The sequence below is a fragment of the Panthera leo genome, chromosome C2, assembly GCF_018350215.1.
Source record: "Panthera leo isolate Ple1 chromosome C2, P.leo_Ple1_pat1.1, whole genome shotgun sequence".
Lineage (NCBI taxonomy): Eukaryota > Metazoa > Chordata > Mammalia > Carnivora > Felidae > Panthera > Panthera leo.
In genome coordinates this window covers 1,911,158-1,925,703 of record NC_056687.1, presented here as the reverse complement: position 1 = coordinate 1,925,703, position 14,546 = coordinate 1,911,158, and the positions used below count along the sequence as shown (strand labels likewise).

The following is a 14,546-nucleotide window of genomic DNA, read 5'->3' as shown; positions in this document are numbered from 1 at the left end:
CCAGGGGTCTCCTAACACCTGCTCCGGGGGCAGAGGGGGCCCCGCCCGTGCCCCTCCGGTGAGGACCAAGTCTTCGCCGGGCCTCCAGTTCTGCGCGCGGCAGGTCAAACACTCCCGATGAGTCGTCTGAACCCTGGGGCGAGGAGGAGCAGGACGAGCCGGATCCCCCCGTGACCCTGCGTGTCTCCGCCGGGGTCCTTCTCTGTCTCCGGCAGGGAACCCAGCCCCTGTGAGCCCAATAAATCGTGCCTCCCTGAGGCAGCTTGCCCCTGTCTTATTTTCACAGACTCTGAAGTTCTTTCCTCCACGGCATATACAAACCATAAGCGCGGCCGCCCCTCCTCAAAGAGCCCCCTTTCCAACAGCTCAGCTGGAGGCGGGGGCTCCTCGGAGGCCGCAGGGGGGGCGGTGCCATCCACACACCCACCACCGAGACTCACCCTGCAGAAGGGGAAGTGCAGGGGTAACCCGCCTCGCTGAACAGGGGCCGGGAATCGGGCCGGGCGCCGGGCCTGACGTGGTGCCTTCGAGGATCGCTACAACAGGGAGGGGGAAGCTCACACAAACCCACCCCCCACTACAAAGGGGAGTCTGACCACCCCGGGGAGGAGCAGCCGGAAGTGAGGAAGCCTCGCCCTCCAAGACCCAGGCCCGCGGGCCCGCTCAGGACTGACCCGGGGCCAGGACAACAGAGCTCTCCTGCCCCCGACTCGGCCTGGCCGGCACGGCCGCAGGAGCAGCAGCGGTCACTGGGGGGAGGCAGGCACGTGGAGGGTCCTCTCCGTGGGCGGGGCACACAGGGGCTGCTGGAGACTTAGGGCGGAGCAAGAACCCTGCGCCTCCAGCCCTCGCCCCACGCACACGGCACTGGAAGCCCAGCACGAAGGAATCTCAAGTCTTAGTACCTTGAAGGTCATCGCAAGAACAGCGACGCCCAAGCCAAGGTCAACATCTGAGCAGGCTGATCGGAACTTACCCCCCACCACCCTGGTGACCCGACAGGAGAGACTCACCCGTTTCCAGGAAGAAACACTGGGTATCTCCCTTTCAATTAATACAGGATCTCTGATATTCAATCAAACATTACAAGACATATTTTTAAAAAGCAAGGAAAAAACTCAATCCATTTTCTAAGGACAAAGCAATCAACAAAACTAGACTCAAAAATGACACAGATGTTGGAGCTATCAGACAGAAACATTAAAATAATGATGTTGAGCAAAATTAGTTGGAGAAAGACAAATACTGTATGATCTCACTTATATGTGAATTCTAAAACACAAACCAAACGAAAGAAAACGAAACAAAACAAGGTGATAAATACAGAGAAGATACTGATGTTTTCCAGGGGTGGGGGGGTGACATGGGTATGGGGTCAAAAGATACAAATTTCAAGTTTTTTTTAATTTTTTCAAAATTAAAAAGTCCTCAGGATGTAATGTATAGCATGGTGACTATAAAAAAAGTGTTTATATTGAAAGAAATTAGGGAGAGAAATGTAAATATGAAAACAGAGTAAATGTATTAAACTAGAAGAAATAGACTTGAGGGAAACAAAGAGAACTTCGAGAAATCAAAAAAGTCAAGTGATGGAAATTAAAAACTCCGTGGACAACTTAAAACAGAATATTAGACACAGCTAAAGAGAGAATTAGAAAAATCAGAAGGCAGGTCCAAAGAAAGCATCCAGCATGCAGCAAAAAAGAGTCAAAGTGGCAAATAGGTAAGAGATGTTAAGAGATGCAAATATTTGTGGAGGACACGTGTGGCAAATCCATAAATAAAAGCATGAGAATGACGAATATTAAATTTAGGATGATAATTAGCTGTGGGGTGGAGTGAAGCGCTGAATTGTGTGGTGCAAAGAAGGCTTCTAATTAATTAACTAACTGTGAATAATGCATAAATTGGCTTCTTGGACCCAATTTTCATATAGGCGTGAGAAGGCTTCCCCACACCTCCAACAAACAGTGCTCTGGGACACCCTCCCAGGGTGTCTTGGAATTCAACTCAGTTCTGACACTATCTACTTGGAGACAGTGTCAGATCCCACAGGTTAATGGCTCAGTCCTAGAGACTGACCCCCACACCACTTCAGATGCCTGCAGCAAGCTGAGCTTGTCACCTGTGTTTCTGACGAACCAGCTCCAGCTCAGAGGTCCTTGGGTTCAACTGATTTGTTTAGAGCAGCTCACGGAACTCAGAGACAGCCAGATGGAAGGATGTGGAGGGTAAGGCGTGAGGAGAGCACGTGGAGCTTCCATGCCCGCCACGCTCACCATATCACAATATAAAAAAGACCAGATGGAAAACCCAAAAGATGCCACCAAAACACTCCTAGAACTGATCCATGAATTCAGCAAAGCTGCAGGATACAAAATCAATGCACAGAAATTGGTTGCGTTCTTACACACCAATAATGTAGCAACAAAAAGAGAAATTAAGGAATCAATCCCATTTACAATTACACCAAAACCCATAAAATACTAGGAATAAACCTAACCAAAGAGGTGAGAAATCTATACACTGAAAACTATAGAAAGCTTATGAAAGAAATTGAAGACACAAAAAAAAGGGAAAAATATTCCATGCTGATGGATTAACAAATATTGTTAAAATGTCAATACTACCCAAAGCAATCTACACATGCAATGCAATCCCTATCAAAATAACACCAGCATTCTTCATAGAGCTAGAACAAACAATCCTAAAATTTGTATGGAACCAGAAAAGACCCCGAATAGCCAAAGCAATCTTGAAAAAGAAAACCAAAGCAGGAGGCAACACAATCCCGGACTTCAAGCTGTATCACAAATCTGTAATCATCAAGACAGTATGGTACTGGCACAAAAACAGACACTCAGATCAGTGGAACAGACTAGAGAACCCAGAAATGGACCCACAAACGTATGGCCAACTATTCTTTGACAAAGCTGGAAAGAATATCCGATGGAATAAAGACAGTCTCTTCATGCAGAAGAATGAACCTGGACACTTTCTTACACCATACATAAAAATAAACTCAAAATGGATGAAAGACCTAAACATAAGACAGGAAGCCATCAAAATCCTAGAGGAGAGGGGCGCCTGGGTGGCTCAGTCGGTTAAGCATCCGACTTCGGCTCAGGTCATGATCTCGGGGTCCGTGAGTTCGAGCCCCGCGTCGGGCTCTGTGCTGACTGCTCAGAGCCTGGAGCCTGTTTGAGATTCTGTGTCTCCCTCTCTCTCTGACCCTCCCCCGTTCATGCTCTGTCTCTCTCTGTCTCAAAAATAAATAAACGTTAAAAAAAATTTTAAAAAAATCCTACAGGAGAAAACAGGCAGCAACCTCTTTGACCTCGGCCATAGCAACTTCTTACATCTCTGGAGGCAAGGGAAACAAAGGCAAAACTGAATTATTGGGACCTCATCAAAACAAAAAGCTTTTGCACAGTGAAGGAAACCATCAGCAAAACTAAAAGGCAACCGACAGAATGGGAGAAGATATTTGCAAACAACATATCAGATAAAGGATTAGTATCCAAAAATCTATAAAGAACTTCTCAAACTCAACACCCAAAAAACAAATGATCCAGTGAAGAAATGGGCAAAAGACATGAACAGAGGGCAAAAGACATGAACAGACACTTTTGCAAAGAAGACATCCAGATGGCCAATAGACACATGAAAAAATGCTCCACATCACTCATCATCAGGGAAATAAAAATCAAAACCACAATGAGATATACTCGGCAATCAAAAAAAAATTAAATCCTTCCATTTGCCACAACGTGGATGGAACTAGAGTGTATTATGCTAAGTGAAATTAGAGAAAGGCAAATATCATGTGACTTCACCCATATGAGAAATTTAAGATACTAAACAGATGAACATAAGGAAAGGGAAGCAAAAATAATATAAAAACAGGGAGGGGGACAAAACATAAGAGACTTAAATATAGAGAACAGAGAGGGTTGCTGGAGGGGCTGTGGGGGGGGGGATGGCTAAATGGGTAAAGGGCATTAAGGAAGACACTTGGAATGAGCACTGGGCGTTCTACATAGGGGGTGAATCACTGGAATCTACTCCTGAAATCATTGTTGCACTAGATGCTGACTAACTTGGATGTAAATTAAAAAATGAATAAAAATAAACAAAATATGTAAATAAAACCCAATTAGGAAGACCAGTAGGAACACTGCATTCATGTGAGCAGAACATTACTACCTTTTATGTGCTTCTGTACGTGGAGGCATTGCTTGTTAGTTAGTTGGACTTTTTTGTATAGAGAATACTTTTCAGGGGCGCCTGGGTGGCTCAGTCAGTTAAGCATCTGACTTCAGCTCAGGTCATGATCTCAGGGTTCGTGAGTTCGAGCCCGGCGTCGGGCTCTGCACTGACAAATGAGACTGTTTGCAGCCTGCGAGGCCGAGTGCGCGGGGCTGGCTGCCGCGCTGCCCTCGCTGCTGCGCCCGGGATGTTGGGCCACAGCCATGAGGGAGCACTCCTGGGTCAGCGCCACCGCGGGGAGACCGGCACCAAGCTGGCACGGGGTACGGCGGAGCCCGGCTGGGCCGTTCCCCTCGGCTCCCTGGGCCGGCGCTTTCTGCCACCGATCCGCCCTTGGCCGAGAGCAGCGCGGCCTTCTCGTCTGAGCGCGGCGCCTACGGGCTCCTTGGCCAGTGTCCCGAGCAGCGCCTGTGGCCATCAGCACCGCGGGGCTGTGGTGCTCCTGGCGCGTTTCCCTTGGGGACGGAGAGGAGCAGGACACCGCCCTGGGGCCCTTCCCTGGCCCTGACACCACATCCGCCCCGGGGCCCGGGGTGGACCGCTGTGTGCCATCAGGCCCGGTGAAGGTGCCGCTGCAGACAGAACACAGGAGGCCGCGGAGGGATGTGTGCCAGGAGCAGGTGCACCGTGCTGTGCGCTCACGGCCGCTCCCTGTTCTCAGCTTCTCCCGGCGGGCCGGGCCTCCTTCCCCTTCCCCTCACTCGCAGGGCGGCCCAGCGCCCCCATCCACGAGGCGCGGCGGCGTCAAGAGCCCCGCTGCACGGGCGGCCGGAGCTGGGTTTGAGCGGCAGCCCTGCCATCTACAGACTGTCACCTGGGACAGCCCCTGCGCAGCCTCCGCGTCCCCATCTGTGCCGGGGGTGCTTGGCAGTGCCCGACTCCGGAGGCCGTCGTGGGTGCTCAGCGAGATGCCATGCGCCGTGAGCTCAACGCCAGTCCTGGCGCACCTCTCCAGAGGCACACACCTGCAGTCCGGGCTTTTCAGAGTCGACACAACTACAGAAGCGGAAGCGTGAGCTCACCACGCAGACGCGACCGCGTGAGCGCACACGTCCGTGCGGGCAAAGTGCCACAGAGACAGCAGCCGCCCGAGAACCTCGCGCCGTAGAAATCCCACCACAGACGTTGAATACGTGAGCTTCAAACGGGTGAAACTAAAAGATGAAATAAGAAACATGAAAGAGGAAGAAGGTTCCATTCTTTTTTAAGATACGTGCGCTCGGGAGAACCAAATGTAACCTCTAAAGCTAAAACGGGTAAAACCACTGAAGTGAAAGCCCTCTGCGTGGAGAGACGGCGGGGCGGGTGCACTGCCACGGGCTGCCACGAGCCACAGCGCTGAGCTGCAGGGACCCCGTGAGGACAAAGCGTGGCCCGGAGACTTGGAAGATAGACGGAGAAGGTCCGGTAGTCGATTAATTGCTCTTCCAGAGGAAGAGACCAGAGAGAACTAGGGGCAGAAGCTGTCTTCTAGGGGTGACGAAGCACGGCCTCAGGTCCCAAAGAGCAGCACAGGCAAGTGCGAGAGACCCAAGTCCCCCCCACATGACGAGCACCGGGAGTTCTCAGGACAGAATGTGCTGGAAGCAGCCAGAGAACAGCCCAGCTTGCCCACGGGGAGCGGCTGCAGTGGGCTCCATAGCTGCACACGAGGAGACAGTGAGGCAGACGGAAAGGTCCGCGTGCCTCCCTCCACCTCCATGCACGTTCCCAGGCAAGCTCACTCATCAGCAGTGCACACACAGGAGCACCTGCAGGATGCCCCCAGGGAGGAGGACCAGACGAGGGGGAACCATCGGGGAGGTGGAGCGGGGCAGTGACTTAAGAAGCTGGTAGATATGTGGATAAACAAATATTAACTGAGGAGAATAGCAGCAATGCTAATTAGTGGGGTTAGAAAAAATTTAAAGGCGAACCAGAGTCCTGGACAGACGATGCCGATAAGCTGGAGGGAATCTGCTTTATGTACAGGTGAGAAGGGACATGACTGATGCCAGACCACATGAGGGATGTCCATGGAAATCTTAAGGACCGCCAATCAAAGAATAGAAAGCATAGGAACTTCAGAACCAGAGAAGACAGAAAACAAAAGGAAACTTGTAAAATGTCAACGTGATGGCAGGTAGAAAGGGACTTTGAGAAGCAGCATGGAAAGGTGGGGCAAAGATGATCACAAAATAAGATGATAGAAATATATTCAAATATATTAGTGATCATAATAAATATAAATAGACTAAACTCTCCAGTTAAAAAACAGAGATCGAATCTTTTAGAAACGAAATTCAGCTCTGTGCTATTGTGGTCTAAGTCAGGGTACAGGCTGCACCCCTCCCTCGGGGCAGCGCTGGGCCTCTGCCCAGGTGTCCACGAGGCTCACTGGACATGGCCACCCACGCTCCTTGCTTGCGCCCCGTCTATGGCAACTCGTGCTGCAACAGCAGGGCTTCGTGGTTGCAGCAGCAACCAGGAGGCCCGCAGGCTGCAGACAGCTGCTGCCTGGTCCTTTACCTAAAAAGGGTGCCAACCCCTGGTCCAGAGCACACAGACAGAAAGGTTGAAAGTGAACAGAGAAAAAGGGACACCTAGCAAACACTAACCCAAAACATCTAGTACAACTATTTTAATAGACAACATGTACTTGAGGGTAGAAAGCACCGTTACTGATGAAGAGAATGTCTCATTGGTGATGATAAAATCCAACTCCCCAGAAAGACAGAATGATCCTGACCTTCTATGTACCACAAAGTACAGCCTCAAATATCAATGTCTGGTGCATTCCAAGGAGGAGTGACAGCTCCTGTCACAGGGGGACTGTGACACACTGTCTTCAAACATGACAGGGGCAAGCAGAAAAAGGACATCAATGGTCAACACATTCAGAATTCGGCAAGTGGCAAATACTTTTCTTTAGCTATAGATGAGACACAGTATTTTGTCTCAAAAACCTCCCAGTACACGGTAAGATAGCATGTATTTTATTTTCAGGTTAAACATTATATTTATGTATTTCATTGTGGCCTAAAAATCTGAGCTCATGGTGTATATACACTGACTCCTTTATACCTGTCAACAAAGAATTTCAATGAGACTAAAAAAACACTGGTTTCTGCCACAGTGAATGAGGCTCAGCCACAGCAGGTCAGAAATATGAATTTATTGTCGCTGTAAAACAAGGGGCTGGGATTTCCCTGTTGGCTTCCACTCTACGACATACTGAAAACATCTGTACTCGGTTTTCCAAAGATTTTCTATGGAGAGTGTCATGGAAATGTTGTTAAAGTTACTCGGTATAGAAATAGCAAAATCATAGGCAGAAATTAATGGAATAGAAAATAATCACACCACACAGATCAACAAAGCCAAGGATGATTCTATGAAAAAACAACTATGTGACAAGACTGGCCAGTGGAATAAACAAGAAAGCACAAATAAAGACTACTAGGAAATTAGGGATAAAAATGCGACAAGACTACAGATATAATGGAGATTTTTAAAATAATGACTATTATGAACAACTTAATCCCAATAAAATCTCTAAAAATATGTAACTTTCCCAAATTAGCCATTTAAAACTTGAATAACTTTGAACCATTAAAGAAATTGACTCAGGGGGCGCCTGGGTGGCTCAGTCAGCTAAGTGTCCAACTTCAGGTCAGGTCGTGATCTCGTGGTCTGTGAGTTCGAGCCCCGCATCGGGCTCTGTGCTGACAGCTCAGAGCCTGGAGCCTGCTTCGGAGTCTGTGTCTCCCTCTCTCTCTGCTCCTCCCCTGCTCCCATTCTGTCTCTCTCTCAAATATAAATAAACATTAAAATTTTTTAATGTTTAAAAGGGTGCACAGTTTATGATGCCTTGTAAATGCTAAAAACCACTAAGGAATATAACACATTGTCCCAGAACATGGGTGAAGAAACACCCTGTGGTGACCACCCCAGCCTCAAGTAAGGTTCCTGTGGGGGGCGCTAGGGAGGCCTTTCTAACCCAGTAAAACTCTTTTCCCTTCTCTGGACTCTGCCAGCAACCTTTTCTCACCATGTGCCTCTCACACGGCAAAGTAGCCGAAGGTTCCCAAACCGGCGTCCTGTGTCCTGTGTCCCGCCTACACTGTGAGCTTCATGGGAATTCCCATCAGCCAGTGTGACAAGGGACCCGATAAGCACAGCGCAGTGTGTGAATGCCGTGTGTGTGTGTGTGTGTGTGTGCATGTGCATGCATGTGTGTGCCCTTGTGTGCACCTGTGTGTACTTTTGTGCCCTGTGTGTGCCCACACGCGTATGTGTGTGTGCCTTTGTGTGCAGCTGGGTGTGTGTGCACATGTGTACGTACACGTGCGTGCCCCGTGAGGTGCGGGTGGCCCTGTGTATGACAGTCCTCCTGCCCTGCCCTCGCCTGCACGCCTGTCCCCTTTGGTGCCCCCACCTGCTGCAGGACATCCGTTCCTGGCCTCCAAGTCCTGGAGGAACCACTCCGGTCACATCAAGGAGCCCAGCGAGATCTGTCCCGTCCCGACCCACACCAGCCTCCCCTCTCCACAGACCTCCTTCCCGGGGCAGGTGGAAACACAGCCCGCAGGCCCCGTTTCGGACTTGCTCCTTTTCCTCCCTTTATCGTGGCTTTGAAGAAAATCGCACTTTCCTGGAGGACCTTTTCCTAATTAATACATTTGTCAGATTTCCATTCTCCTCTTTGGTTTCTCATGTTGTAAAACCTCATTCCTAAGACATGCCCGATGTGGAAAAGCAGCACCACAGAACAGAGGCTCCGAGTGGCCTGAGGGTCCCATAGGCTCTGAGCAGGCTGAGTGGGGCCTCTGGGGAGGAGCTTCGGGGGTGCTGTTATGTCACTGTCCGCACCCCATCTCTACTCTGTGGGTTTCACCTCCCACTGCTGGCTGGGGAAACCAGATGCCTCGTGCATGTGTGTGCGTGTGTGTAGGAGGGATATACACTGGTGTGTGCACGGTGCATACATATATACTGTGTGTGTGTGTGTGTGTGTGTGTGTGCATACATCATATGCAAGTATGTGGGTGCATGTCTACATACATCCGAGTCAACTGGCTCAGTTTACCAAAGTCCCCCAAATTCAAAGAATGTAATAGGTTCCAGTCCGTGCAGCTAAAAGGTCGTAAAAGCAGTTCTGCAGCTCTAAGTTTATCACCTGTCCCTAAGGAAGACTAAAGGGGCTGGAAATCTCAGACGGCCAGTAGTGAGACTGCCCTTGGAAGTACTGGTGCCTCCAGGACTCAAAAGCCACATCCACAGAACCAGAAAAGACCCCAAACAGCCAAAGGAATCCTGACAAAGAAAACCAAAGCTGGAGGCATCACAATCCCAGACTTCAAGCTGTATTAGAAAGCTGTCATCATCAAGACAGTATGGTACTGGCACCAAAACAGACACTCCGACCGATGGAACAGAATAGAGAACCCAGACATGGACCCACAAACGTATGGCCAACTAATCTTTGACAAAGCAGGAACGAATATCCAATGGAATAAAGACAGTCTCTTCAGCAAGTGGTGCTGGGAAAACTGGACAGCGGCATGCAGAAGAATGAACCTGGACCGCTTTCTTACACAAAAATAAAAATATACAAACATAAACTCAAAATGGATGAAAGACCTAAATACGAGACAGGAAACCATCAAAATGCTAGAGGAGAAAATAGGCAGCAACCTCTTTGACCTCGGCCTCAGCAATTTCTTACTTGACATGTCTCCAGAGACAAGGGAAACAAAAGCAGAAATGAACTATTGGGACCTCATCAAGATAAAAAGCTTCTGGGGGCGCCTGGGTGGCTCAGTCGGTTGGGCGTCCGACTTTGGCTCGGGTCACGATCTCGCGGTCCGTGAGTTTGAGCCCCGCGTCCGGCTCCAGGCTGAAGGCTCAGAGCCTGGAACCTGCTTCCCATTCTGTGTTCCCTCTCTCTCTGTCCCTCCCCCATTCATATTCTGTCTCTCTCTGTCTCAAAAATAAAATAAAACCTTAAAAAAAAAGATAAAAATCTTCACAGTGAAGGAAACAATCAGCAAAACTAAAAGGCAACCGACAAAATGGGAGAAGATATTTGCAAACGACATGTCAGATAAAGGATTAGTATCCAAAATCCATAAAGAACTTCTCAAACTCAACACCCAAAAAACAAATATCCAGTGAAGAAATGGGCAAAAGACATGAACAGACACTTTTCCAAAGAAGACATCCAGATGGCCAACAGACACATGAAAAAATACTCCACATCACTCATCATCAGGGAAATAGAAATCAAAACCACAACGAGATACCACCTCACACCTGTCAGAACGGCCAACATTAACAACTCAGGAAACAACAGGTGCTGGCGAGGATGTGGAGAAAGGGGAACCCTCTTGCACTGCTGGTGGGAATGCAAACTGGTGCAGCCACTCTGGAAACAGTATGGAGGTTCCTCAAAAAGTTAAAAATAGACCTACCCTACGACCCAGTAATCACACTACTGAGTATTTACCCGAAGGACACAAAAAAATGCTGATTCAAAGGAGCACACGCATCCCGATATTTATAGCAGCACTATTGACGACAGCCAAATTATGGAAAGAGTCCAAATGTCCATCCACTGATGAATGGATAAAGAAGATATGTATATATATAATGGAATACTACTCAGCAATGAAAAAGAATGAAATCTTGCCATTTGCAACTACATGGATGGAGCTAAAGTGTATCATGCAAAGTGAAATAAGTCAGTCAGAGAAAGACACATACTGTATGATTTCACTCATATGTAGAAACAAAACAGATGAACACATATGAAGGGGGTGAAGAGAAGAGAGGGAAACAAACCACAGAGACTCTTTAAAAAAATTTTTTTTACCATTTATTCATTTTTGAGAGACAGAGAGAGACAGAACATGAGCAGGGGAGGGGGAGAGAGAGAGAGAGGGAGACACAGGATCCGAAGCAGGCTCCAGGCTCTGAGCTGTCAGCACAGAGCCCGACAAGGGGCTCAAACCCATGAACCAGGAGATCATGACCTAAACTGAAGTCAGACACTTAACCAACTGAGCCCCCCAGGCGCCCCCACGAGAGACTCTCAATGACAGAGAACGAGCTGGGGGAGAATGGAGGGAGGTGGGTGGGGGAGGAGCTAAGTGGGTGATGGGCACTGAGGAGGACACTTGTGATGAGCACTGGGTGTTGTATGTAAGGGATGAATCAAAGAATTCTACTCCTGAAACCAATATTGCACTGCATGTTAACTAAAATTTAAATTAAAAAAAAAAGAGCCACATCCAGAGAGCTGACCTGCCTCCCGGCCCCCACTGGCCTCCTCGGGAGCTCAGGGACAACGGGGCCTGGGGGTGGGGTCGGGCAGGATCCAGGTACCGTGACATCTAGTCACCACAGAGCTGGGTGAGGAGGAAGGACTGAGGCTCCGGAGGCCATCCCTGGGGTGGGAGGGCAGCCAGGCTCCTGTCTGCAGTGCAGGCCTCTCGACCTCAGCTGGGAGCAAAGCCGGGGGGCGCGGGGGGGAGGTGGAGGCAGACTAGACTGCCGGCGGGTCTCAAATGCACCCACTTCTCTGACTCAGAAAATTCATTACAAAACAACCCCCAGAAAGCAGGCATGGAGGTGCAGTGGCTTTGGAGACAAGGTGGGTGAGAAGCCGGTGTCTCTGCCTCTCCGCCGTCGCCCGGGGCTTGCGGCAGGTGTGTGTTCCTGGGGGGGGGGGGGGGGGCAGGCTCCCATGCACCTGCCCACCAGCCTGAGACACTGCCAGACAGACAGAGAGCCTTGCCGGGGGACGGGCGGTCGGCTGCCCCAAACGGAAAGGTCACGGGTGCCAAAGGAGGGCGTGGACAGTCCGCGGCCAGGCCCTCCGGTCCCCCGTTCCCTCGGCACCCACACCTGCCCATCTACGGGAGCAGGTTTCACCCGAAACAGCCCCAGCATGGAGCAGGCGGGAAGGGTCAAGAGGACACACGACACGACGCGGGACCCGAGAGAAATCCTAGCAACAGTGCTCGGAGTGAAGAAAGTGAGTCCGAGGCCAAGAGTGCAGGACAATACCTTCCGACGTCCCTCAGGGCCCTGCGTGAGAAAACACGCGCTTCAGGGCCACGCAGAGGTGACTCCGCTCTCTTTTTTAGAAGGTAGCAAAGAGCACACGATTCTAACAGCGGTTTCCCTGAGAAGCCCGGGGTGAATTACCGACGGTGCTCTAGTTTCCACGTGGGGTAGTGGGTTCGTGGGGTTTATTATAATAATAACTGATCATCAATCAATTAACACTGGGCCGCACGTGGACCAGCGACACAAGTGGATCATGAACTGAGGGCCGGAACTGACAGCCAGGGGAAGCAAGAGCAGCCTTGGAAAAGGGCGAGTCGCTGGCCGCGGCCACACGCACCGGGCCACGGATCATGGGGGCCTGAGGCCGGCGGCCACTCCCTCCACCGGGAGCCCCCAGCGCGGACGAGCCGCCTTGAGGAGGGGATTAGCCCTCCCCGCTCCGTAGCGCCGACTCAGTGGGCAGGAAACGTAGAAACAGAGAGACAGGAGTAGAAAGCTGCCTCAGGGAGGCACGATTTATTGGGCTCACAGGGGCTGGGTTCCCTGCCGGAGACAGAGAAGGACCCCGGCGGAGACACGCAGGGTCACGGGGGGATCCGGCTCGTCCTGCTCCTCCTCGCCCCAGGGTTCAGACGACTCATCGGGAGTGTTTGACCTGCCGCGCGCAGAACTGGAGGCCCGGCGAAGACTTGGTCCTCACCGGAGGGGCACGGGCGGGGCCCCCTCTGCCCCCGGAGCAGGTGTTAGGAGACCCCTGGTCAGAAGCAGCGCGGGGAGCTACAGCACACGGGTCTGCAGACCAGGGTGGGGCAGGAGGGCCGGCAGGAGGGCACACACGCGGGCTTGCAGCTCACGGGCACGCACACGGCGGGTGTGCAGCTCACGGGCACGCACACGGCGGGTCGGCAGCTCACGGGCACGCACACGGAGGACTGGCAGGAGGGCACACACTCGGGCCTGCAGCTCACGGGCACACACACGGAGGACTGGCAGGAGGGCACACACTCGGGCCTGCAGCTCATGGGCACGCACGTGGAGGACTGGCAGGAGGGCACACACTCGGGCTTGCAGCTCACGGGCACGCACACGGGCTTGCAGCTCACGGGCACACAGCAGGACGCCTGGCAGGGGCCGGAGGAGCCGTAGGAAGCCTGGCAGCCCGAGGAGCAGCTGGTGTGGCACATGTTGGCGTGGGGCTCGGCCGGTGTCCGGGAGGGAGGAGGGCGGGGACGTCTGGAGGCTCCTTGCCTGGGCCGCCTTTATACCGGGCCGTGGGCGTCCTGGCAACACGGGACACAACGGTTGTCTTCCTGGTTTGAGCTGCTTCCGGGCCGTCTCCCAGAACTTAGTTTTCTGTTGCACGTGTTTTGTTTGTTTGGCGCTCGCCCGCGTGACTAACTGCCCCTCCCCACGCTCGTGTTGCACTTGGAAACCTGCCCGAGTGGCTTACTGGAGCCTCGTTCCTCACGATTTCACACGAGCTACGTTTGCGTGAATCTGAAAACGCAGACCTCCCAACCTGCCTCTGTGCGCGATGACGTCCCCGAACAGCCTCTGCCCGTCAGGAAGGCTCCGGGGCAGACACGGGGAGATCGAGAGAGTCGGGCTCACGTCCGAGTGTCCCAGAAGCTGGAGGTCACGCAGCGGCCGGTACACGGGAAGGACACGGTGGCCACTGGCCCACAGCACGGGTGTGGACTGAGGGCACGGGTCACGGAGAACTCCTGGCGGGCAGTGACCTCTGATCCTCGTCGTGAGAAAAACCTCATCATTAGAGAAGCAGGCTGCACAAAGCCAGGGCATCCGCTGCACAGGGGTGCGGCCCTACAGGAAGCAGGGGCGTCCCCGGGAAGCGCGTGAGGGCCGGGGGGCCGCGGATGGACACACAGGGTCACTGGGGACCCGGGTGACGGGCTGAGTCAGCGGTGGGTCTTCCTCTCCTCCCTGGGGCTCTCGCCTGACGTCTCGGGCCTGAAAGCCGGCCTGGAGGAGCACTCCCCACCCTCCTCGGGGCTCTGGCCTGTGAACTCCAGAGATCGCCTTTGGATGACCTCCATACCTTTCCTACAAAGAATCCGAGGTCTCTCCTGCCACCTGCATGCCCCCCGCCCCGCCGACAGTGAGAACACCCCGAGAACTTGATGGCGTTTCTGAAAACGCTTCTGCAGGAGGCTGCTGCATCACAAGACTCAGGACCGGTTTACGAGAATTTTCTGGCGCACGGC

At 52.0% G+C, this 14,546-nt stretch overlaps 1 protein-coding gene across 1 annotated transcript; it reads right to left on the bottom strand.

The window, feature by feature from the left end:
- Positions 1-13,079: 13,079 nt before the first annotated feature.
- Positions 13,080-13,566, bottom strand: LOC122198588 (keratin-associated protein 12-1-like). Its single transcript, XM_042903294.1, has one exon. It carries the CDS (start codon positions 13,503-13,505, stop codon positions 13,080-13,082), a length of 426 nt encoding a protein of 141 aa, XP_042759228.1. The 5' UTR covers positions 13,506-13,566.
- Positions 13,567-14,546: the final 980 nt, after the last annotated feature.

What these genes read in the sequence shown, in the direction of transcription:
- LOC122198588 (XM_042903294.1), bottom strand. Translation starts at nt 13,505, where the DNA reads ATGTGCCACACCAGCTGCTCCTCGGGCTGCCAGGCTTCCTACGGCTCC.